General features: G+C 35.1%; 1 protein-coding gene across 10 annotated transcripts in view; it reads right to left on the minus strand.

The window, feature by feature from the left end:
* Positions 1 to 1071: 1071 nt before the first annotated feature.
* ETV1 (ETS variant transcription factor 1) overlaps positions 1072 to 19980 on the minus strand; it is a 98357-nt gene continuing 79448 nt past the window's right edge. For 9 of the 10 annotated variants that reach the window (XM_030822157.1, XM_030822164.1, XM_030822158.1 and 6 more), the window contains 4 exons: positions 19653 to 19721; positions 16454 to 16623; positions 10503 to 10604; positions 2863 to 5918 (listed from right to left, as the gene is read on the minus strand). In XM_030822157.1, coding sequence (XP_030678017.1) covers positions 5697 to 5918; positions 10503 to 10604; positions 16454 to 16623; positions 19653 to 19721 — 563 coding nt within the window. In that variant the 3' untranslated portion in view covers positions 2863 to 5696. Of the gene's footprint in view, positions 5919 to 10502; positions 10605 to 16453; positions 16624 to 19652; positions 19722 to 19980 lie in introns of all 10 variants that reach the window. The other variant, XM_003252579.3, reaches the window with a different exon arrangement.

The raw sequence follows: 19980 nt of genomic DNA on the forward strand, positions 1-19980 counted from the left end.
TGCCCACCACCACATCCAGCTAATTTTTTGTATTTTTAGTAGAGACAGCGTTTTACCATGTTAGCCAAGATAGTCTTGATCTCCTGACCTCGTGATATGCCTTCCTCGGCCTTCCAAAGTGCTGGGATTACAGGTGTGAGCCACCGCACCCGGCCTCTAGTCTTACTTTCTATTTTAAAAACCATTTTTTGGCTTTTTCTGAATCATTTGACTTGAATCTTCCATGCTTTAAAAGTTTCCTGAAAATTCTATTACTTTCAGAAGTCCTGTCTAATAATGTAAATGATGGGGACAGTATATATAACTTTCTGAAGAGTTTGAGTAGTATTTGTTTCTTCATTAAGCTGTACCCATCTCCAATAGAAAGAAACAAAGAGGTACTTCAATCAGTTTGATTTCTAAATGTTTAAAGACACTTAAAAAACAACTCAGTTTATTGTTGCTGTTGTTTAAATAGTGCTTGATTTCTTTTTAGATTTTTCTACAAGGAATATTCAAAAATGAAAAAAAATTAACACTGTGTTTCAGCAGAATGTGTTATTATTATAGATATTTCTGTCATTAGAAATTAAATCAGAAAAGTAGCTAGGTCCAAGTTCCACAAAAAATGTAGGGTTCATGAATTGCCTGTGACCACGACATCTTGACACCAAGATATTCTGGTTTTGCCATTAGCTTCAGTGTCTCATCAGACAAAGCCAAGCAATTTGGAGGCAGTAACATAATTCACATATCTGTGCTGTCTGGCACATGGGAGTCACTGAAATAATTTATTTAGTTCCCTTCCCCAAATTTCTCCATGATATATTTATTGAAGGATTTATGGGAAACAAGGTATTTACAGAGATTAGAACATAGAACTCAAAAAGGATTTATCAGGGTCCTGGTATCTAAATTATCTTAAAAAAAGAATAATATATGGAAAAGTAGTGCAAAGACATTACTTGAGTGCCGTGGTCATAAACTACTAAAAATGACAAGATGATTAGAAGGCAGTCAAAAATTTAGATGACATTTATCAGTTTTAGATGTGCTACCTTTCAGAGTGATCATGACAGTCCAATATTTTCGGTTTCTGGGCTTTTATTTTAGATTTAAATTTTGAGCATATTTAATTTGCTATAATCACAATTTTCATAGCATGTTTTCTCAAACCATAAGTATAATTTTAATACAACCAAGTGAATTAAAAATTTTCTTCCCCATAGAAACATAAATATAATTTTAGAATGAAAGTAAATAATATTGGAGTCTATATGCAAAAAAGACCCTACCTTACATATGAATCCATAAACAATAGCTACGGTATATACACTTTTCATTGAAAATTCTGAAATCATTAATATTTCTATAAAGATATCCACTTAGTCTAATCAAATTCTCCTCTTAAACTATACTTTCCATAAACTGTTTTTTTTTTAAGTATGTCAAAGTGAGTCTCATGTATATAAAAAAAGAAGTCCTAAAAGTACTAGTTGAGCTCTGAATAAACTGGGTGAAATTTTCTGCTATCAAGTCCAACTATTACCATCTTTTTGAAACTTGGTTTTTGCAATTCTTAGTAGAATTGCTTAATATGTACATTTGCCTTCCTTATATTTTTTCCACCATCACTTTTACCCAATTTGTATTTTTTTTGTAATTCTATTTCCTCTCTTCTCCATATCAAATTGCAACTGGAAAATAGCTTACTCCCTTCTTATTTTTAAATTTTAGTTTTTGTTTTCTAGGATTCCAAGTAATAAACATCCAAATGACCTTCTCCTCTGTAATGTTTTCTCATTATAAGCTCTGCAAAGGCTGCATGATAGACAAAGTGGATCATTTTAGAAACCCCTATCATGTGGCAAAATTCTGTAGCTTCTGGCAATAGATCTCTTTCCTGGTTATAGAAAGATAAGTTGACTCATTTTTACAATTTTTTTTTGAGGAATAGAAATATTTTACACATTGTTCTTACCAAAAAGTAATGATCACTAGCAAATGATAAGATCACATAGTAACCCATATTAACACCAAAAGAAATGTATTAAAAAATAAAATCTGGATTAGACCACTGATTTAACTGTCATTACTATTATTATCATACCTTCTGTTTTTCTGTTTCATGACTTAGTGTTTTCCTGGGGGCTGGGGAAGGATTTGAATAATCTAAAGGCTTGATGTGATTACCAGACATTTTAGTGGAATAGATGAACTTTAATATAGCAAGTTTTCAAAATTATTTATGCAGAGCAAGATAAAAATATCTCAGTGGTAAATAAAAACAAACTCTAGTACTTTCAAACCCTAGATCCCTCAGCAGAACTCCATTGTTCCTGAGTAAATCAGTTAGAGTCTTTGCTCCACAGTCTTCCTCCTCCGTGTGGTGTTCTGAATAACAGCCCTGCCCTCACCCCTTATATCCATGTCCTAATCCCTGGGACCTATGAATAATTATCTAGCCAAAGGGACTTGGCACACGTCATCAAGGATCTTGAGATGGAGAGATTGTCCTGGATTATCTGCGCATCCCCTAAATGTAATCACAAGCATCCTTATAAGAGGCAGGAAGGAAATCTGACTATAGTAGAAGAGTATGTGACCATGGAAGCAGAGATTGAAGTGATGTAGCCAGGAGCCAAGGAATGTCAGCAGACTCTAGAAGTGAAAGCTGGAAGAATCTCCCCTGGAGCCTCCAGAAGGAACCAGACCTAAGGACATCTTGGTTTTAGCCTCTTAAGGCTTCTTTTGAACTTCTGCCTCCAGAACTATAAGACAAATTTGTGTAAATTACTGAAGTTGTGGTAATTGGTTACAGCATCTGCGGGAAACTAGACCTCCAAGATCCGCCTATGATTTGAGAAAAATGTTCTGCACTGTCAGCCTTGTGGATTTTTATTTTGAAGCACTTTTCATGGACATAACTTAAGAAAAATTATTTTTACTTAGTTATTTGAGATATAAGTGTTTGTTGCAATTAATCTATTGGGTATTAACATGTCATCATCAAGAGACAGCAAACAGCAGTGAAGATAAAAGCTGAGAGAAGATATTACATCATTAATGAATGATTTCTATGTTTGAGTAGCCAATTCAATGAGAAATTCAAAACACAAGCATCTTGCAGAAATCAGCTGCCAGATTTATTAATCTACCTGAAAATAAAAACATAAAAACACAACCAAAAAGTGGAATAAAAACAGAACTTAAAAAATTTTAGATACATTTTTCAAAAGAGTTTATAATGTAATATTTTCAACCCTTCTGTATTGGAAATACACTTAATGTTGGTCAATTATGTATTTAGTTCAGTGAGTCCTACGTTAAAACAGCAAAACATATAGTTTGTCCTTAAATATTATATAATTAATACCATTTCTGCCATTGTTCTCTTGTGATAACCCATGGCCCAATTCTTCCTCACTGACTGACTAAAACTAGACTATTAAAAAGAAGAAAAAGGAGAAAAGAGAAAAAGAAAAAAAAAGGAACAAAAATGAATCCTCAATAGTTTTCATTCAGAATATATTTTAAAGACTCACTTAAATTTTCTCCTTCAATTTCACCAAATCTCAATTATATATCTCAATTCTTTTTCCAATAAAACTTTCACTGAATATTTTAACATCTGTTTTTATTCTAAGTGCTGTAGATGGCCACATAAGCATAGTGGGGGGAAAAGGTTCTGATTTTTAAGGCATAGTTTTCTTTTTTAGGCCCATAACGGGCCAAAATAATACATGATGTATATGAACAACAATCATTGAAATCGCAGGTTACATACATATTTTGAAATTGGAGTATTTTTTGTAGTATTAAATGTGAAGAGTAGCAATTTTGGTGTTTGGGTTTCTCGACAACTGCTCCACTTAGAGAAATGAGCTGTGATCTGTGTAGTTTTGGAAAATGGGTAGCTGGGGGGATCATCTTTAAAGAATCTTTTTCATGCTCATCACGAAATGCTTTTACAATAGGTTTATTTTGACTTTGTGTTTAGAATTTTTTTTTTTTTTTTTTTACTTTTTGCTATAGACTCTTTAAAAAAGTTGTTCTTCTGGATATTATTGATAGATGGAACAAAATTCAAGTCCCTTGCTTGAATCTTTTAGCAAGCTATTCAGAGATTCTATATCCCCATTTACTCATGTTTTTTTCAAGGTGAATGAAACAACATACCCTGCTTTCAATATTTTCTCCAAATGCAAAACAAAAACAAAACAAAAAACTTTGAAACTTTACATCTTCTTTCAAACAATCCAATCACATTTACAGAAGTGTCCAAAAAGAGATGATGGATAATATCAGTGCCAGCACTATGTCATACAGCAACTTCCTCATACTCTTTGACAGTTTGTACATAATTTTCCATATCACCAAAAGTTACAAAAGGTTCCACAGTTTCCTTTAGCAAGCTGAAGCTTACTCTTCATTTGTCAATGTGCATAAAAGCTGCTTATAGCATAGCATGGCGTAAGCTATTTTTTAAGCAATAAATGGTTTGAGTCATCTATTTTGTCCTGAAATGCTATCTGTAGTTAACTGCACTGCTTATAAATGGTCATAGTAAATTCAGCATGAAAGAGAATACTACAGAAAAGACAGCAGCAGAAGCATTAGCATTATCTAATATTTATATACGTTATCAACATAACACAGCAGTAAAAGGTTTAAATGCATATCAATGGGTACCATGTCTAAAAATTACTATAGTACCTATTTAGTGTATTGGATATTTTTCTTAAAGAGTGTTTGCTGTAACTAGAACAGCATAATACATGATTTAGTACAGTTAATTCTTATTGATTAAATAATGTATTTATGTACTGAAGAAAGTGAAAAGGAGACAGATATTTTTTGCTTCATTTTGATCCCAGATTTAACATTTAAATGAAGATTCCAAAGGACCATGACATGTCATTATTTAACTGAAATGGGCTTCAAAATATTTAAAAGACAGTATGATTTGTATCTAAACAGCAAGGTGGCACCAGATACATGTAATGCTACTGGCCTATGACTCAGTTTGGAGCCAGAGTCCAAAATTGTGCCCCTCATTTACAGTCATGGCGATTATTCAACTTCAGAGAGAATTACCCATTTTATGGTTATCCTCTGCAAGTCATATATAAAGCAAAACAAAACAACAAACAGCAAATGCAATCGCTAAATACCTTTTTACAAGAGGTGCAAAAACAGTCATTTCTAACAATTAAACTGCCATTTACAGTAGATTGGGGTTTTTTTGTACACCTGCAGAGACTCATAAATGACAGGGGGAAATGCCCAAGGCAAATAGTCTCCAAGTGGATATTTACACAACGTGAAATTAACTGTACCATAGATACCCAGATAAAATAAACATTATCTTATGTTGTTATGAAATCAAATAGACATGATATAGTTTCATCATACTCAAAACTTGTAGGACCCCATCCCAAGCCTAAGTAAAAAGTAATCCCCAAATCCCTCTGCCCATTCACCCATTAGCTTCCTGTTACACAGAATAAATGTTTAGATTACTCCCACCCACCCTCAAATAAAGTGCACAGTCCATGGCAGACCATAGAATAATGCAACAGGAAAAGCCCCTTTTTGTGTATTATTATTTAAAAATAAAATACAAATAACAGAAATAAAACAAAGATTCAGCGATTCTCTGTATCTTGCAGAAAAAAGGAAAAGCGCAAAAACGCCCTGCTTGACTGTCACTTGTGTTAATACACGTAGCCTTCGTTGTAGGGATGGGGGTTGCAGCAGCCCCCTTCCGGCATGTAGGCCACGCTCTCATCAAAGTGAGATAGAGGCACTGTGTCCTCCTCATTGATGTGACGTTCCATGTCTGTCTTCAGCAGTGGGCGCTGATTATCTGGAAAGGCCATGGAGAAAAGGGCTTCTGGATCACACACAAATTTGTAGACATATCTCTCTCCAGCCACCTGATGATAACATGGAAGAGAAAAACCCATCCTCACCATCGCCAGATGGAGAAGGACAGGGAAGGAAAAGAACAGAAACGTGGTTTAATATACCAGCAAGGATGGGTAACTCTGGCCCATAAAAAGCAAACAACTAATAGCAGATACACATAAAAAAAAAAAAAAAGTCTTTACATTGTGGAATAATCTACAATTCAGTCAAGGAAGATGCAAAATGTTGACCTTGAATAATAATTAATTAATTCCAGATATAGCTAGGAAGCACAGGAATTTGCTTGTTTTAATATACAGGTAAACTTACATTGTTGTTTTGAAAAAAAAGTCAATTATTTAATGCAGGCATTTCATATTGAAAGCTTTTTTCTGCATTTTGAAAGGTAGTATCTACAAATCTGTACTTTTAAGGTACACTGTCCCTCTTAATATTACATATCTGAAATGGTAGAAAAACTAAATTCAAAATTTAAAAGAAAAATGTGCTTTATTCTCAGTAAGAATAGACTAGTGATTCACTGATTCACAGAGTAAATGGATTCTGTACTTTTTTTGGCACTGTGTGTTAAAGAAAGAAAGAAAGAAAGAGAGAAAGAAAGAAAGAAAGAGAGAAAGAAAGAAAGAAAGAAAGAAAGGATACATAGCCTCATTTAAATGAAAGATGGATCAAAAGGACAGTATCCTGGGTACATCACTTTTAAAAATGAAGGCAAGATGCATTAGACAGAGTTAAGGATGTGTGTAAAGTGTCAAATTGAAGTAAGAGGTGTAAAAAAGTGAAAGGAATTTAAAATACACAATGCATAGGGAGGAAATGAGAAAAAGAAATGTGACAACTGCCTGGAATAAAGAAATAGCATAATTTACAGGGTATGACATACCCCAAACTTAAATTCTGAGGACTAATGCTTCCCTAGAAAATTATAAACAACTGAGTGAGACGAATACGCCTCTTGTTAATAGACAATGCTGAGATCCTCTCAAAACCCCGGGGGGGCGGGGTGGGTGGATGAATACAGTTCTTTCTATTAACTTTGATAGTCACTTTGTATGGGTGTGTAGAGGTATGAGATTTTAGAAAGCTGAAGGTGACACGACACCTCCATGTTCCTGTATATGAACAAGGCATTTGCTAGTTGATTTTTCATGTGGGGCAACAGTGTGTTCCTGGGTTATAAAGTATCGCTATATCTTTGAGGGAAAAGGAACAATTGCCAATGAACACTGCTGCTCTGAATTCAACTTTTGAACATTTTTTTTTTGTTTTGCCCTGAATTTAAGTAAGAGGAACCACTTTAGAGAATTCCAATAATCTGAATGTACCTAGGTTTGAAAGAATGAACATGTAGTAGTTTTTGTGAATTTGGACCTGTTTCTTAGACTACCTCTCAGTGGCCTTTGCTGTGAAATGGAGACAGGAATGGCGCCTCAGAAAGCCCGTTGCGAGGCTGGGATGGAAGTCTCCAGCACAGAGCACTGTGCCATAAAGAGGAGTCTGGCATACATTTATTTACTTTAGTCCTTCATACAAAGAAAACTAAGATCTTAAAGGCGAAATGATGAAATGACCATAAACATAAAAATAGGCACTATCAGGAACAAAACTGAGATAGTAAATCCTAGTTTTCCTTTATTTTTTTCTTTGTTCAAAGTATTTGGAGAAAAAATAAAATAAAATAAATGGCCTGCATACCTCTGAGTGTTTTATAATGTGCTTTGTTTTGTTTGGGGCTGTGGAGGAAGAGACATTTGCTTTAAGTACTGGACTTCCTTTGACGGGTTGCTATTGGCTATACTTAGAAATTATGTAATAAATGAATTAAAATGTGTAACATGTAATTAAGCTTATACGATCTCTTAAGACTCTGCCTTTCCTCACTGCTTCCTTCTGTATTGCTTTTGAATAAACATTTTTAGGGCTACTACTTCATTTGCTGGACTATGTTAAATGCTACTGAGTTTAGAACAAGGGATGACAACCAACCAAGGGGAATGATGTCTTCCATTATGAGTAATAGAAGTACTAACGTGAAAAATGCTGTACATTAAGTATGGCCAAAATGCAACACTGAGACAGACAGAAAAAACAGGAATTTTTCCAGGGAGATAAATCAAAAGTAAACAAGAAGATAGCTTTAGAGCTGTGCTTTCAATGGCTGGATATTTAAATTATGTTTTATCTCTTAAAAGTTCAGAAGTAATATGGGGATTCTGAAGGATAAATTAGAAATTATCAATTAAGTTAAAACAAAGGGTCTATAATTATATCATCCAGAATATAATCACTGTTAACATATTGGTATATATTGTTCTAGGCATTTCCTAATTTTGAAATAGAAGTACACATAGGCATTGTCTGTAAGGTAAACATACACCGTTCCATTGTTTCTTACTTCTTCCGTATTACTAAAATTAATTACTGGTTTTCAATTTTTTTTAACATGTTCAGATGTAAGTTATTTTTATTTTTCTCTAATCTTCTAATTTTCTGTATTACATACACCACATATGTCCACAAAGTTTTAAGTTAATGAACAAATATAGCCATATAAATATTTTCTCCTACATGTTAAAATATATAATTCAACATCATAGTTTTTGCTATTTAAAAAAGGACAGCCTAGTTTTCCTCTGAATGACTATACTAGAATTTACTTGAACATCAGAATGGTAGGCATCTGAGAATGTAATTAGCTGGGTGCAGTGATGCAAGCCTGTAGTTCCAGCTACTCAAGAGGCTGAGGCAGGAGGATTGCTGGAGCCCAGGAGTTCAGAGATACTTTACATTGTGCCAGTTACAATGTAAAGTATCTCAAGTACATTATTTCATTTAATAATCACAGCAACTTTAATGAGGTAAGAATACCACCATTTACTAGGAAAATAATCTGTTCAAGAATGTAGTCTGGTGAGAGGCTAGCATTCAACTCTAATTCCTGACTGCCTTATCTGTTACTACTGTGCAATACTGCCCAGGGACACTGCTGAGCACCATCTGTGACAGCCCAGGTGATGTGCCCCTGCATTAGGAAGATGATGGTGAAAAGAAAGGAATGGAATGTATTTGAAGGATCTGACTACAAAAAGGTAGGTGAGAGAAAGGGAGGAATTAGAAATGACCCCAGGGTTGAGATGAAAAAGACAGGAGGAGCAGGTAGTAAACAGTTATACATTTTGAAGGCGTGATTCAGAAAACAGGAAGCAAGTGAAAATCGAAGTCAGCCTTTTCTTTTAAGGATCATGGAAGTTCTAACGTCTGAGCCAGCAAATTCTAGAGCACTGAGATAATATGCCTCTTGTTAATAGACAATGTTCTAGGAAAGTCAACAGTGCTATTTTTCGCTGCTCTAATAAGCTTCATGTAGCAACTGGTCTAGTTTTTCTCGGTATAACTATGGTGACATAAAAATGTGCCACAATCTATAACATGTAACTATGTTTACAAACACTAAAATAAACAAATGATACAAAATAAAACTGTAACGTTCATAATAGGTAAATCACAGACTTGGTTCACAGTGAAAGCAATTAGATTTCTGTACACTTGTAAAGCTAAAGGGTGTGATAACAACAAATATCCACGTTTTATCTTCATTCATTTATTTATTCCTTTCTTCAAAAATTTTATATTTTATTTTAAGTGTAATTCACTTGTTTTATCTCTACTCTTTTTTAAAAAGCTACTTTTGGCCGGGTGCATTGGTTCATGTTTGTAATCCTAGCCCCTTGGAGGCCAAGGCAGGCAGATTACCTGACGTCAGGAGTTCAAGACCAGACTGGCCAATATGGCGAAACGCCATCTCTTCTAAAAACACAAAAATTAGCTGGGCGTGGTGCGCACCTGTAGTCCCAGCAACTTAGGAGGCTGAGGCAGGAGAACTGCTTGAACCTGGGGGATGGAGGTTGCAGTGAACCAAGATCACACCATCGCACTCCACCCTAGGCGACAGAGCTAGAATCTGTCTCAAAACAAACAAACAAACAAACAAACAAACAAAAAGCTACTTTCAAATATTATGGGAAGCTCATTTGAAATAAAATATATTGAACTTCCACCAACCAAATGAGATCAAATGTTCATTTTTAATGAATGGTTTGGGATGTCAAACTATCAGATGATAAAACTAGGCAAGATTTGAGGCAAGGAAAAAAATGTTTTTACAAGTGAGAAAAAGAAATGTCTGTTTTAAGAATCAAAACAAGAAAAAAGAACAAATTTATTCTAAAGATTCTTTATGGCTATAAACAAAAGCAAGCATTTCAAAATTATATAATTGTAGACAACATGCATAAAAACTTCTGAAGATAGATGTGATATTAATACTAAAACAATCTTTTTTAACCATGTGCAGCAAAGTAGGACCTTCCAGAAAGCCTATTATTCTGAATACAATATCACTACACATTTGTCTACAATGTCTATGCATTTATACATAGAAAGGCTTGTAATACCAAAACCAAGAGGTAAGCATTTGTTAAAATGAGTGAAAACCTTGCTTCAGCAATGCAACGATATGTGGCGTTTAAAGTATGACGTGCAGATTAATGTGCAACATTTCAATGAATTTTAATGCTGTATTAGCTGCTCACCTTTTGCATAATTCCTTTCTCATAGTAATAGCGGAGTGAACGGCTAAGTTTATCATAGTTCATAGCTGGCCTGTTTTTCTGAATGCCCCAACGTCGGGCCACCTGCCGCAAAACAGAATTACATTGTAGTGTTAAGTATTAACTTATCAGCATATTTCATAAAAATTATCTAATTAATTAATTACTTCCAAACCCACAAAAATGTCCAACTCAAGGATATAAGTAAAGTGGCAAGAGCTATCGTAATCTGGATTTCCTGTGTCCTGGTTTTTTTTTTTTTTTTTTTCTTTTTGAGACAGAGTCTTCTTCTGTCACCCAGGCTGGGAGTGCAGTGGCGCGATCTTGGCTCACTGCAACCTCCGCCTCCCGTGTTCAAGCAATTCTCCTGCCTCAGCCTTCTGAGTAGCTGGGATTACAGGTGGGCCCCACCACGCCCGGCTAATTTTTGTATTTTTAGTAGAGATGGGGTTTCACCATGTTGGCCAGGCTGGTCTCGAACTGCTGACCTCAGGTGGTCTACCCACCTTGGCCTCCCAAAGTGTTGGGATTACAGGCGTGAGCCACTGCGCCTGGCCTGGTTTGTATTTTAAACCAGGCGTGCAGTGATCCTTCTGAAACACCACAATAGAATTATTTGTCACTATTGTTTTGGATACAAAATTAAATGGAAATAAGGAAATGTTTTTACAACAGGAATGAACAGGCTACAGTTCACCAAAATGAGGCATGTTTTTCATTCTGAGATATACTGTCTGTTTTATCCTTCTTGGTTTTTCAGACAAAAACTATTGATAAAGAGCAGCTTAGTGATCTCCTTGTAAAGGTGTTTTACTGAGGTTATGATAAGCCAAAGGAAAAAAGATACTCTGCTCAATACTATATGAAAGAGTGAACAAGTGGCAATGTGTGTAGCAGAGGAAACAGTATACAAATTAATAAGCCGAACTGCAAATACTTTTTATTGCCTAAAGCAGCAGCAGAATAAAACTGTGGGCAATACTAAACTGATGAATTAAGCATTCATTCAGAGAACAGTAATTGGATGCTAAAAATAAGAAGGAAGTGGAAAAGGTCACCATGTATATGAGTCCACAAACAAAAATCTCTAAAGCAGAATGTCTACTCTGTTGTTTAATAAAAAAACTCAGAGCTTTTTATTATGTGGCTTTGGAGGAGTAATGTATCTAAGAGTTTTTCAATAGCACTTTAAAAAAAATCCTCTCTCCTCAATGTATAATATCCCTACCTCATCACCACCCCAGGCTAGCCAAAGCAGTATACAGAAGAGTGTACCTTGCTTTTCCTACCCCAGCTAAAGTCACTCTCTCATTAATTTCCACTTTTTATTAGTCTGAGAAGAAACTGCAGCTGCCATGCAAACCTGGGCAACCCCAAGAGGACATTATCTAATAGGGCTAGGGAGTGCCTTCATTTCCATAAAATTCCAAGTTGTTGCTACGTAATATATACTAAAATAGAATGCTTTTCAAAGAGATCATTCTGTCTCTCTTCGCTTTATTAGTAATAACCTTTCTCCAGGTATTTTTTTTTTTTTAGAAATACTGATTCTAGCTATTTTCTGTCTCAGTAATTTTTATTCTCTGAATGAAGACATAAAGTACTTTAATGACATGCATCAGTATGTTTTTTAAGAGTAGAGAGATGTGATGTAACAGGGACAACATCATACATCCCAGCAGACAATCACAGTGGCAGGTACATCTTAATTTTCCAAAGATAAACTTTTTTTAATGTAAATCTTCTGAGCAATAGTGAATTGAAGTGGGGGGGGGAGGCTGGGGGGAGGCAATAAGAAATGAAAGCCATTTTCTAAAGAATATTTCATTCAAAAACGTAACTATGGACATCAGTGAACCTTTAATAAGCATAGCAGCCAAACTACATGCAAACCTGGAGGGGATGTGAAAATAAAGTATTAGTATCTCCTTAAACAATAATTTCTGAATCCTTATTCATTTATAAATGATTATTTTCTAGAAAGTCACCAGGATGCACCTAGAAAATAAAATACAACAACTTTAAGACAATGTGGTGGAGGTCTCTGGAGAGAGAAATATGATTTTTAAAAATACCACAGATGCTAAATGACGAGGTAATGGGTGCAGGAAATCAACATGGCACATGGATACATATGTAACAAACCTGCACATTGTGCACATGTACCCTAGAACCTAAAGTATAATAAAAAAAAAAAAAAAGAAAGTAATTGTTGGTTGAGATAGGTCATGTTTTGCTTTGTTTTGGTCCATTAAAAGAGTATTAGAGCAGAAAAAATAAAAATAAAAAAATAAAAAATAAAAATAAAAATACCACAGAGTTTGACGCTTCTCATGCCGGCTCATTCTCAGCATCACGGGTATTAGCGGACATTTAAAAACAATAGAATGTATTCTTAGAGTTGTTTTAGTGTGATATTCCTAATAGAGTTGAGGTAAATGGGAGAGAGCAATATGCTTAAGAGTTGCAGACAAGACAAAAGTTTTAAATTAACAGCATAAATAATTCCAGGCCAGGTAGACCAACCACCAACTAAGAAAGTTCATTCAGCCTTCACATACGACTGACCAATCGCCACCATATCCGACACCACTCAAAGTCAAGGCATAGTTTCCAATATGGAGTGGGAAAAATGGTGGGAAAACTTCCAGTGACTTCCTTATAATACGCTTTCAAATGAAAACTTAAGTTGTTAGCGAAGAGAGTAATAATACGCCTTCAAATGAAAACTTAAGTTGTTAGCGAAGAGAGTAAAAAGATGATAGCACTATGGCATTCACCCTTATCGTCAAATAAATTAAGTAAGACAATGTAATAGTTCAAGCATTATTCAACTTACTTTAAAATATCATGCTTGAATATGTAACACTGAACCTGAAAATAACAATCACGGCCTGGCTATCAGACTTTCTAGTAACTCTTCCAGCTTAGCAAGCTTCAATTTCATCAGAAGACTTTTATACTGAGTCTTATAGACGACTTTCTATGTTAATAATTGTTTCCTGGCCAGGCACAATGGCTCACACCTGTAATCCTAGCACTCTGGGAGGCTGAGGTGGGCAGATCACCTGAGGTCAGGAGTTCAAGACCACCCTGGCCAACATAGTGAAACCCCGTCCCTACTAAAAATACAAAAATTAGCTGGGTGTGGGGGTGCACACCTGAAATCCTAGCTACTGGGGAGGCTGAGGCAGGAGAATCACTTGAACCCGGGAGGCAGAGGTTGCAGTGAGCCAAGATCGCACCCCTGCACTCCAGCCTGGGTGACAGAGTGAGATTCCATCTCAAAAAAAAAAAACAAACAGTTGTTTCCTGGAACAATTCCCTAGGAGTCATGACTAATTCAAAAATAATATTTCATTATCTCAAATATCTCAGAAAAAGAGATGTTATGTGTTTTCTAAAGTTACCCTAAACACACTGAGCAGATAATCTGTGCAGGTCTGGAGTCTCACTCAATATCATTTTAAACTGCAAGATGAAATATAAAGAAAGGGAGCCCATCAGTAATTCCAATAAGATGGCTTCAGAGACATTTTTCACGGACTGTGCTGACACAGGCACCCAATGAGCTGCTAGGCAGTAGAGGGAACAGGGTGACCACAGGTCACAAAGACAAGAAATTTCACAAACCCTTTCCAAAGAAGAAATTTAAACAAGACCCTACAGTCATTGCCTGATGGAAGTAATTGCAACAGTCAGCAATGCAGCAATCAGATATGGGATGTTTCATTTTGAACAAAAGCCTTAGGAGACATTCAGTGCTTATTGCACAATTCCCATTGAGTTAGTTATTATTTGGAAATGCTCTACTGACTCTGAATTATCCAGCCTCTGTTTAACTTTATGAGGCTGCTACAGAAGAGTTGTCTAAATGTCAGTCTGTTGTATGGAACAGATGTAATTCTACTTCTTCCCTCCATTTAAAAATCACAGTAACTCAGAATTTGACAAAAATTAATGGTCATCTGGTGAAATCCCCTACTTATTCAAATCTGAACATCATAAAAGTCAACAGTTGCTATATAAAAAGCTTAATCATTTGCAAAAGAATTTTTCTTCTTCTGAGTGGATCAAGAAATACTGGCATAATTCAGTAATGTTCCCTATCTTAACAAATATATGGCAGGAATAACAACAACAAAAACCTCTGCTCAGTTTATTTTAATCACAGGTGAAGGGAAATAACTGTTTAACTGATACAAATCTCTGTAGAATGTGCTCAGTTCCAGCATGAACCAACTCTTGCAGTGATTATTAACATCTTCCATGAGGTGAAGAGCACACACTCCCATCATGCGAAAGGGCTTTCAAATTACATTGTTAAATGCTTCTAGTCTCAATTTGTTAGTGCTTAACATTTTTGTGGTTCTTTCACTTACATCATTTAAGAGTATCTATGAAAAAACTAATCTTCTTTGACAGCTAAGTTAATTTTAAACACACTACAGCATTCAAACACCCAAACATCATCCTGGATAATGAAAATTTTCAAATACTGACATTGAGTCTTCTGTGTGTGCATGCTTGATGTGGGGCAAGGAAGATACTGCAAAACTAACCTTCTAGTGTTACTAAAGTATTGATATAAACTGAAGGAGACTTGACTGTTCTAACCAGTGCCTTTTATTTCATACTTTCAGTACATTCTTGAGTCAGATAATCTCTTAAATTTTAAAAAGTTATGTAACCTTATCTTCTGGACATCAAATTAGGGCATGTTATCTGATTATAATTGAATACGTGGTTTAATAAAGACAGAAAATTCAAGACCCAGTAGTCAAGGCTGTGGATGTTCAGTGTATATGAAAATCACTTTGGGTTCAAACATTTTTTAAACTTACTGAATTTTTCAATATTACTGAGGTGTTTAGATTCAATACCTAATATAATCAGTTGGAGGTATGCTAGCTAAAAATCTTCCATTGCTTTTTTGGCTGATATAAACTACAGTCAATTTTAATAGTAGCAGAGAAAGTATCTTTAGTAATGAAGACATAACAACTTGATATTAACTTCACCTTTCCATCAGCAGTCCAAAATACTATTGATGAGTTATGCTACAGGAACAATAGTAGCCTTAAGCCTAAAGCTAGTTCTGGGAAGAATAAAAACTGAACTGAGAAATTCTTCATGGAAATACTCCATTAGTGTGTGGGGAGTGGGAAGGAGGGGACAATTGAAGTTAGTTGAAGGTGTCCTCCATTTCTCCGTACAGTATTATCTCTGTCCCGACTCTTCTTATTTTAGTAATTTTTTATGTGCTGTGGCAACATTTTAAACTTCATCCCAACCTTCCAATGGAGTATGCCAGTCCAGCTGACTTGGAACAAGTGTCACGGACAAAGGAAAATGTTTCTACCAGGCCTGTGCCTTGTAAGAGACACTTAAGGGCTGAGAATTTTCCACTGTTGCCCTTGCATCCCTTTATTCGCCACAGCTGTTTTTCCCTAATCTTCTTTTGAGCGTAACTTTGGCCTCTAAATGCTCCTCTCCAACCCTCATGACAAAATCCAAGTTGTCCAAATAATGATTTCTAATTTGAAAGAATCATTCGCCCATCCCCCAACCAGTTGACTTTTGCAGACATCGTTCCTCTCCCCTAAGGACCATAAAACCTCCCTCCTGCCTCGTTTCTCTAATTCAGATGCTCCTTTAGAAAGCCAGACATTCTTAAATAAAGGTGCAAAGCATGCTCTTGTTAATTTTCTCCAACATCAGTTTTGTAGGATTGTATACAACTGGAAGGAACATGCAATACATTGGTGATTTTAAGGGTAGACATGTTTTATCTCTGCATGCTTTTTAATTCAGAAAGTTTCCCTAAAGTCTTGAAATGATTAAGAATACATTTTTGGTATATTAATCAAATATGTCAGTTTCTTTATGTTATAACATGTCTGAGTGTCCTAATTAAAATCTATTAAACTAACCTCCTCAGGCTCAATCAGTTTAAATTCCATGCCTCGACCAGTCCAGGCAATAAAATGAGAATTTGAAGGGTCATCCAGAAGAGCTACCAAAAACTGCCAGAGCTGAAGTGATCCTCGCCGTTGGTATGTGGGTCCTTCCCGATACATTCCTGGCTCTTGTTTGATGTCTCCTAAATTAAAACATTTTTAAATTTCTATTATTAGCAATACTATGCTATCTTACATAAAATGTACATTAAATCAATCACTAATATGGTTAAACCACAATCAACCACTTTATGCGTGTTTATGAAATATATTATTACCATTATAGAGGAATTTGAAATAGTTAAATGGTTGAATATAAACGAGCAAGCTGTACAAACTTACAGATAACTATATATAACACAGGTGCAGAATAAATCCTGTGTCAATACGAATGACACACATCATTTACTTACAAAAATATTGTGGAACTATCTTTTTTTTAAATTGACTTCTTTAAAAACCATCGTATCTAATCAGACTTCTTTGCTTTTATTGTTAATGCTATTACCCACTGCTCTAGGCAACACTGAAGAGGGAATAATCAATCTTAAGCTCTGGGCATTTGATTCATACAAATTAAATTCTGTAAACTATAATTTATAAATATCTTATTGACCTGCTCATGACAGACTATTGAAAATTTTAATGCAAATATTTCAAAGCAAATTTGATAGTATCCTAAACTGAGTTAAGTAATCTTCACTTTATATAAATAAGGAAAATCTTGTGGGTAATTCAGGGCATACTGCATTATCATAGTACTACCCCTCCTTCACCGCATCATATACCTTCCTACTAAAGCTACTCCTTTTTCAACTGGTAACAAAAATTCTCTCTCATTTTTCTTTACCTCGTTTGTACTTCACTCACTTGAATTTAACTTGCTATTGTTTTTTCTAAAAGTCCAACTTAAAAATGCATGCACGAGAGATTTCTGTAAGTATGTATTTTTAAGCACAAAAAGTTTGTGTTACATTTATTTGATATTCATATCTAGTGTAAAAATCTGTTAAATAGAGCACAGCAATAAAGGTGTTCATGTTGCAATGCTTCTGGTATAAATCTGGTCAGTTATGTTAATTTTACAAAAAAAAAATACAAAGTTTTATGACTTCTGATTATTTACTTCCATCTCCAGCCACATGTCTCAAAAATATGTGGAACTGCTCACATTGGGGATTGAGTGTCTAGGGCCCTGCAAATATATCATTGTTAATGCATAAATTGCTCTTGCTCTTCTCCACTAAAGAAACAATTCAGACAAAATATATCTAAGCCTATGTAGTCATACTAAGTGTGAATTATAAAATAAACCAAATTGCACACTTTCTAAAACTTACCTATGGTCAGTAGAGAGACATATACCTCTTAAAATAATTACAGAAAGGGCAACATTTGAAAAACCTAAACCAAAATATGAAATGTGTGAGTCAATAGCTGCTAAAATCATTATGTTGTTTTGGTCTTAACATGATAATATAGAAGTGTATCTTCATATTGATTTCAATGACAGTTTTATTTATCTCAGTTTTTCCTTCTGAGATTTACAGTTTTTTTTTATGGGAGTAACTGAGTAATTATGCAGATAGAGTGAAACACTTAAATTTTATAGTCTCTATATTGCTTCTGCCTATAAATGTGACTCATCACACTGACCATGTACAGTGAAAAAATAACCCCCTCATTTTTCTTTCTTCTTGTTCTACATTACTTATAAAATACAAGACAAATACTATCTTCCAAAAAATGCTTTATTAGTGTAAAATTTAAGAGTATTTAAAAGTCGAAGGGAATAATCAAGGCAGCTTGTCCCCTAAATATTAGTGTGACTTTGGCCTGTCAGATTATATTGCAATTCTGTCCATAATTTTGAGATATTTTTCTTCCTTATATGCCCTTACTAATTTTCAAGATCTCTGAAAATACGAAGCTCACCAAACACGAAAGAAACTAATGAAGGTCATTCCAAGAATAAGAGGCTTTATATACTTTGTCTAAGAGAAAATGCTGTATTTTAAGAATTCTGATGCTCTGCTAATGTTGCTAAATAGTACGGTTCACCCCTCTGAAATGCAAAGCTTAAAGCTAACATCTATTGTAGAATAAAACCAAAAATGTGATTCCTATAGTTTTTTGTTTTTTTTGACTTTGAATGAATTTAGAAATTAAAAGGAGGATAAAGAAGCAGATCTTCCCTAGACTTACCAGACCTTCTGAGAAGGGTAAGGGTAGCAGAAAGCTCGGGAAGATGGGGTAATCTTCAAGCAACTAATCAGAAATTGAAAAGCAATCTGAGCATGTACATTGCTGTTTAAATAATGACAATTTAAAACTTTAGAGAGCACCCAAGTATTTATACCCATGATCCCCAAAGTTTGTGCAGTTAATCAGAGGGCCCCTGCTCGTTTCCTGTCAAACGATCAAAGCAGGAAATATGAAAACCACTCTGAAGAACCACTAAATCAATTAACTGTTTACTTTTTACCCAACCTTCCTAAAGATGCCAACTTTTGTCACCTTTGTAAAAAAAAAAAAAAATTCAATTTAACTTGACACCCTTTTCTAACATCTGAGACCTTTGCATTGCAATAGCAAGTGATATTAAAAGGTAATGCTTTCCTAACTCCCTTTTAAGCAATTACGAAGTCATGCTACATTAGTAACATACATCTTCCCCAGTAAAAAAAAAAAAAGGGGACTAACAATCACTAACTAAATGGGCAGTTATGTTGTTCCTGTGTTCCATAATGCATCTTTTCATGAACAATGAAAGAAGAGAGGCGGCGTTAGTCATTGGTCCATCCGCAGCAGCACGTTTTCTGCTCTGCTTTGTTAATTACAGGATCAGCTTTCAATAAATCTCGAATAACAAGCTGCATGTGCTCAGCAGGGCAATGGAAAGCCCCCTCTTAAGCTACACAAAGCTCAGCAAGAATGATGCTCTTTGGCTATTTCTCCAAAAATGAACTCTCCCCTAACATAAAAGAAAAGGTTTCTTACTGGGGCAAGGAAGAGATAAATTGTAATAGGTCAACGTTAGCTAAAATAAAGTGCATGATGAATTATGTGCATAGGAATCTTTAAGTAGGGACGTCCACTGTTTTCAGAAGAAGCGAAAGTAATCACTCCATCTTTAGAAAAATCAAAACTTGAGGCAAAGTGTAAAACTTACCATCGAATTTTTCTGGGACAACACAGGTGTCATCATAGAACTGCCTGGGGCCCTTTTCAAACATACAGCCTGTGGATGATAAAGGAATACATTTATTCATGATAGAAATGAAGCTCACAAACACTTAAAATGTAACCATTTAACATAAAAATTGTGATAGAAAATGACTCAGCCACCACCTTTCAGTTCCTTGACCCCTGGACACATTACTTAACCTCTGTGCCTCAGTTTCCTCATCTATTAAATGGGATGACAGTAACACCACTTATCATGTTATAGGGTTGCTGTAGTTTAGAGTGATGCCTAGTACACAGTGAAATATAAAAGT

The sequence above is a fragment of the Nomascus leucogenys genome, chromosome 11 (assembly GCF_006542625.1).
Source record: "Nomascus leucogenys isolate Asia chromosome 11, Asia_NLE_v1, whole genome shotgun sequence".
Classification (NCBI taxonomy): domain Eukaryota; kingdom Metazoa; phylum Chordata; class Mammalia; order Primates; family Hylobatidae; genus Nomascus; species Nomascus leucogenys.